The sequence below is a fragment of the Sus scrofa genome, chromosome 13, assembly GCF_000003025.6.
Source record: "Sus scrofa isolate TJ Tabasco breed Duroc chromosome 13, Sscrofa11.1, whole genome shotgun sequence".
Lineage (NCBI taxonomy): Eukaryota > Metazoa > Chordata > Mammalia > Artiodactyla > Suidae > Sus > Sus scrofa.
Genome location: NC_010455.5, coordinates 137931514 through 137938262, shown reverse-complemented (window position 1 = coordinate 137938262; position 6749 = coordinate 137931514). Strand labels below are relative to the sequence as shown.

At 40.9% G+C, this 6749-nt stretch overlaps 1 protein-coding gene across 1 annotated transcript in view; it reads left to right on the top strand.

The window, feature by feature from the left end:
- LOC100520273 (poly [ADP-ribose] polymerase 15) overlaps window positions 1874-6749 on the top strand; it is a gene marked incomplete at its 5' end in the record, with an annotated part of 54211 nt that continues 49335 nt past the window's right edge. Inside the window, 2 exon segments of the mRNA XM_021069823.1 lie at window positions 1874-1967; window positions 6456-6523. Of these exon segments, the coding sequence (XP_020925482.1) occupies window positions 1874-1967; window positions 6456-6523 (162 nt within the window).

Sequence of the window (6749 nt, the reverse complement as noted above, 5' to 3'; positions counted from 1 at the left end):
TGCTTTCTGCCTTGGGGTGGTGCTGGGTGCTGACTTCTAAGTACTGCTTCAACTCCACTTTCATGCTCTCTGATTGCTGGGTGGGTTCAGTCACAGAATGTACCAGCAAGAGATTAAAGGATGCAGGGGGAAAGCAATTGGGGTACTTATTCCCTTGCTGTCTCCAGAAAGCAGCCATGGCTCCTATCCAATGGCACTCTTCTATAGGTATGGCTCTTACCAAGTTCAGTACATGCCCCCTCCCTTGACCCTTCAACCTCGTTGGTAAAGGCAGGGGGGCACTTCACCGTTTCTCACTGGTTTACCTTAATGCTTTGCCCATACCTATGTTGGTAATCATTTTGAGTATAACATCTATAGCTGCCAGGACCTTTCATGATACAAGTGTATTCATCTTTTTTTGGTTCTCTCTCCCCTTACTTCTACCCTTACCCTAGAGAGAAGGGATCTGTGTCTATTTCATCTTTATAATCTTAACACAATGCCAGGCATAGCAAGGGCCTTTACTACATGTTGATTGAATGACATTAAATAATACCTTGGGGGGTTCCCATTGAGGTTCAATGGAAATGAATCTGACTAGCATCCATGAGCATGTAGGTTTGATCCCTGGCCTTGCTCAGTGGGTTAAGGATCTGGCTTGCTGTGAGCTGTGGCATAGGTTGCAGACATGGCTCGGATCTGCCATTGCTGTGGCTGTGCTGCAGACCAGCAGCTACAGCTCCAATTTGACCCCTAGCCTGGGAACTTCCACATGCCACAAGCGTGGCCCTAAAAAGACAACAACAACAACAAAATACCTTGTTAGGCTAGCAAAGCACCTGATTCCAGCCCTATCTTAGGGGACATGAAAAGGACCCAGTGTATTTTTCTGAAGATGAGTGTGTAGGGAAAGTGGGATGGGGTAGGAAGTGAATGCCTAGAAGAAAAGGGAACAGCATATTTGTTTGTTTGTTTTGCTTTTTAGGGCCACACCTGTGGCATATGGAGGTTCCCAGTCTAGGGGTCCAATCGGAGCAAGAGCTGCCATCCACAGCCATAGCAACATAGGATCTGAGCCACATCTGAGACCTACAACACAGTCCACAGCAATGCCAGATCCTTAACCCACTGAGGGAGGCCAGGAATCAAACCCACAACCTCATGCTTCCTAGTCGGATTTGTTTCTGCTGCACCATAACAGGAACTCCATATTGGTTTTTTAAAAATAAAATATGCCAGGGAGTTTCCGTTATGGTTCAGCAGTAATGAACCCGACTGGTATCCATGAGGATGCAGGTTTGATCCCTGACCTTGCTCAGTAGGTTAAGGATCTGGCATTGCTGTGAGCTATGGTGTAGATCACAGACATGGCTTGGATCCCACGTTGCTGTGACTGAGGCATAGTCTGGCACCTGCAGCTCCAATTCGACCCCTAGCCTGGGAACTTCCATATGCCATGGGTAAAGCCCTAAAAAGACAAAATAAAATAAAAAATAAAATAAAATATGCCACTCTACAGACCTTAGCTCATTTAAGCTTCAGGATAACATCATAAAGTAGTTATGGCTATGCCCATTGTACATGTGCAGTTGATTGAGGCTATTCAACTCATTTGTTTGTTATTCATTATTGTAGAGCCCAGGACTTTGAGCCCAGAATTTACCTGACAGCATCATCTGTCTCCCAAAGGTGACATAATCCTAAAGCAGCTATAAGCAATTTTCACAGAAAAGAAAGCGAAAGAAGAGCAAGGTACAGCCTGCTGGGTGGGGCAGTGAGGGCAGATAAGTGGAGCTGAGGAGGACTGCACCTGGGCCCCCACTGCTGGTCGAAGTGTCCTGCAGTGCTGGGGCCCCAACCCTGAGAAGAAGTGCCCTCTAAGTCATAATTTCTAGAGCCTGAGAAGTCAGGAGGCCAGAAGTTGAAATTCTGCCAGGAGCCTAGGAACCCTCCTGGCTTCCTGGAGCTCTTTATCTGGAAAGATGGTGAGGGGCCCCGGGGGGTGGGGAGCGGGGAGGGAGGGGTTGGGAGGAAGGGGTGACTGGCAGCCCAGCTAGGCATCTTGGTCTTGCACACACCACAGGAAGCTCTGCCTCGGGGGCGGGGGGGGGGGGAAAGGGGGGGGGCGAGACCTCCTTCCTCAAGAGCAGTCTTGGGGGAGGCATCACCACCTTGACTTGTCCTGGGAGAGAGTGCAGGTGTTCTCTTCCAAAGAATTTTTGGTTTCTTTCCCCTTAAATTTTAGACGTTCCTTGTAAATTAGGGATATTAATCCTCTATTGTGATATACCTTATGAATATCTTCTCCTTTTGTGGTCTGTTTTTTGAGTTTGGTGTATTGTGACTTTTTTCTTCTTTTTTTTTTTTTTTTTTTTTTTTTGTCTTTTTAGGGCTGCACCTGCAGCCTATTGAGGTTTCCAGGCTAGGGGCTGAATTGGAGCTGTAGCCACTGGCCTATGCCACAGCATAGCAAGGCCAGGTCCAAGCTGCATCTGTGACCTACACCACAGTGACACTGGATCCTTAACCCATTGAGGAAGGCCAGGGATGCAAACCTGCATTCTAGTGAATATTAGATTTGTTTTTGCTGAGCCGTGAAGGGAGCTCCACATTTTTGTTTTTATGTAGTAAAATTTACCAGTCTTTCATTTTGTTGTGTCTGGAGTTTTATTCATATTTTAAAAACTTTCCTCTATACCAGGTTATAGTAATCCATGCTTTTTTCTATTTGTAATATTTTACTTTTTACATTTACATCTCTGATCCATTTGAAGTTTTTTCGTGTGTATGATTTGAGAAATCTTGTTTTTCCAAAGAAAAATGTGAGTATTCACATTTTTACCTCTGGTACTTAAATCCTAACACCATTTACTTAAAAAGATTATCACTTTTTCAGTAACTCGGGATACCAGCTTTATTTATCAAATACTAGATTTTTTTTTTAAAGTACCTTCACATTGTTGTGCAGCCAATAACCCGAACTTTTCATCTTGCAAAATTAAAACACTATTTGTCTTTTAGGAAGGCTTATTTCACTTAGCTTAATATTTTAAAGGTTCGTCCATGCTGTAGCATAAGTCAGAATTTTTTTTTCCTTTTCAAGGCTGAATAGTATTTTATTGTAAATATATACCACGCTTTGTTTATTCAATCAATGGACACTTAGGTTGCTTCCAACTTTTGGCTATTGTGAATAACGCTGTAATGAACACAGCTGTACAAATATACTTCTTTGAGCCTTTTTTTTTTTCTTTTTTTTTTTTTTTTGCCTTTTAGGGCTGGACCTGAGGCATATGGAAGTTCCCAGGCTAGGGGGTCAAATCAGAGTTGTAGCTGTAAGCCTACACCACAGCCACAGCCATGCAGGACCCCTGCCATGTCTGTGACCTACACCTCAACTCACAGCAACGCCAGATCCTTAACTCCCCGAGCAAGTTTTGATATAGGAGTCTATATATATACACGATTGTTTTAAGTTGTTGGTCTCTTAATTGCAAGTGTATCTCCAGTATCCTGCATTTGTACCCTCCTCTTCTCATGACTTCTGATTTTGGTAGCATATTTGTATGTAGATGATTTCCTACTTTTACTATATATATGCCTTTACTGGTGAGCCTTGTCATTTGTAATATTTTTGTTTCTAGTTGTGGGCTTTTCTTTTTCACCTCAAGAAGTTCCTATAATATTTGTTGTAAAGCTGGTTAGTGGTGTTGAATTCTCAGCTTTTGCTTGTCTGTAAAGCTTTTGATTTCTCCTTCAAATCTGAATGTGAGCCTTGCTGGGCAGAGTAATCTTGGTTGGTTTTTTTTCCTTTCATCACTTTAAGTATATTGTGCCACTCCCTTCTGGCCTGCAGAGTTTCTGTTGAAAAATCTGCAGATAACCTTATCAGGGGTCACTTGAATGTTATGTGTTTCTTTTCCCTAGCTGCTTTCAGTATTTTCTCTTTGTCTTTAATTTTGGTTTGATTAATTTATGTCTCAGGGTCTTCCTCCTTGGGCTTATTTTACATGGTACTCATTGTGCTTCCTGGATTTGAGTGAGTGATTCCTTTCCCATGTTAGGGAAGTTTTCAGCTATTATTTCTCAAATGTTTTCTCTGGCCCTTTCTCTTTCATTCCTCTGGCACCACTATAATACAGATGTTGGTGTGTTTAACATTACCCCAGAGTTCTCTTAGACTATCTTCATTTCTTTTCAATCTTTTTTCTTTTCTGTTCCATGTCAATGATTTCTACTAGTCTGTCTTCCACCTCACTTATCTGTTCTTCTGCCTCCTATATTCTGTTGTTGGTTGCTTGTAGTGAATTTTTTATTTCAGTTATTGTATTTTGCATCTCTGCTTGCTTAGTCCTTAAATCTTCTATTTCTTTTCTCAGTGTTCCTGGTAACTTATCAATCTTTGCCTCCAATTTATTTCCAAGATCTTGAATCATCTTTACTATCATTTGTCTAAAGTCTTTTTCATGGAGGTTGGTAATCTCCAGATCACTTAGTTGTTTTTCTGTTGTTTTGTTTTTTTCTTGTTCCTGTATCTGAGTCATAATTTTATCTGCCTTTTCATTTTGTATAGATTTTTGGTATGCTCTCCTTTTTGCAAACAACAGGGCTTTAGCCTCTCTTGCTTCTGATGTCTGTCCTCCTTATGGCTAAAGTTGGTACAGGGGTTTGCTGTAGGCTTCCAGATGGGAGGGACTGGTGCCTGCCCACTGGTAGGTGGAGCTGACGCTTATCCCTCTGGTGGGTGGGGCTTTGTCTCTGGGTGTGATTAGAGGCAGCCATGTGCCTGAAGGGGGCAGTCTTTAGGCAGCCTGTTTGCTGATGAGTAGGGCTATGTTCCCATTTGGTTTGTTGTTTGGCCTGGGGCTTCTCAGCCCTGATGCGTAGAGTCAGATTTTTCCAAAATGGCCATTTCTAGAGGAGTTCACACTGATGATTATCCCCAAGACCTTTGCTTCCAATGACCTTCCCCACAATGAGCCACAGTCACCATCTGTTTTCCCAGGAGATCCTCCAAGAAACCCAGGCAGGTGTGACCCAGATTCCTATGGAGTCTCTGCTTTGCCCTGGGACCCAGTGTGCATGAAAGCCTGGGTGTGCCTTTCAAGAATGGAGTCTCCATTTCCCCCCAGTCCAGTGGAGCTCCTGTGCACGAGCCCCGCTGGCCCTTGACACCAAATTCTCTGGGAGCTCCTCTTCCCAATGCCAGATCCTCAGGCATGGGAACCTGAGGTGGGGCTCAGAACTCTCACTCCCATGGGTGAGCCTCTTTGATATAGTTATTTTCCAGTCTATGGGGCACTATAAATAGTTTTTTTTTCCATCTTTATTGTATTTAGAGTTCATTGTGCATCTTGGATCCATGAGTTTATAGTTTTCAAGTTTTAAAAAGGTGTTGGCCATTACTTCTTCAAGTATTTTCTTCTGCCCTCTTCTCTCACTCTTTCACCAATGTATATTTGTCTACTTGAAGTTGTCCCACAGCTCACCAATTCTCTACTTATTATTTTCTAACTTTTTTCTCTGTCTTTCATTTTGTGTAGTTATGTTGCTGTGTCCTAAAGTTCACTAATCTTTTCTTTCTGCAGTATAAAATTATCCTGTTCATTCCATTCAGTGTATTTTTTTGCATTTTATTTTTTTGAGAAGGAAAATTTTTAATTGAGGTGTGGTTGATGTATAATGTTACATAAATTACAAGTGTACAGCATAATGATTCACAATTTTTAAAGGTTATATTTCATTTATAGTTATTATAAGATATTGGTTATATTCCTCATGTTGTACAATATATCCTTCCTGCTTGTTTATTTTTTAGTCTTTCTAGGGCTGCACCCACAGCATATGGAGATTCCCAGGCAAGGGGGTCAAATCGGAGCTGTAGCTGCCAGCCCATGTCACAGCCACAGCAACACAGGATCTGAGCAGCATCTGCAACCTACACCAAGCTCACGGCAACGCTGAATCATTAACTTGTTTATTTTATACATAGTAGTTTTTGTACCTCTTAATCCCCTCTCCCTGCTAGTAACCACTGGTTTATTCTTTGTATCTGTGAGTCTGTTTCTTTTTTTTTTTATAATAACAAGTTTGTTTTCTTTTTTAGATTCAACATATAAATGATACATACTGTACTTGTCTTTCTCTGTCTGATTTATTTCACTTAGTATAATAGTCTCTATGTTCATCCATGTTGCTGCAAATAGCAAAACTTCATTCTTTTTTTTTGTGGGTGAGTAGAATTCTACCATATATATAATATTCTCTATATATTCTACTATATGTAATATTCTATACAATACACACACACACACACACACACACTACATCTTCTTTATCCATTCATCTGTTGATGGACAATTAGGTTGCATCTTTATCTTGGCAATTCTAAATAGTGTCACTATGAACTTGCATGCATCTTTTCGACATTCAGTGTATTTTTAACCTCAAATGTTATATTTTTTCCTCTCTAGATTTTGATTTGGTTCTTTTTTATATTATCTCGGCTAAATACACTCCTGTTTTCCTCTACTTCTTAAAGGTATGGAGTATTGTTATAATAACTGTTTCATATCTTTGTCTACTAATTCTGTCAGTTGTGTCATATATATGTCATAAATACTAGGTTAGCTTCAATTAATTTATTTTTCTCCATATTATGCCTCATATATTGCTGGTTCTTTGCATGCCTGGTAATTTTTGATTGAAATGTCAAGTGTAAATTTTGCTTTGTTGAGTTCTGGATATTCTTGTACTTTAATTTTTTT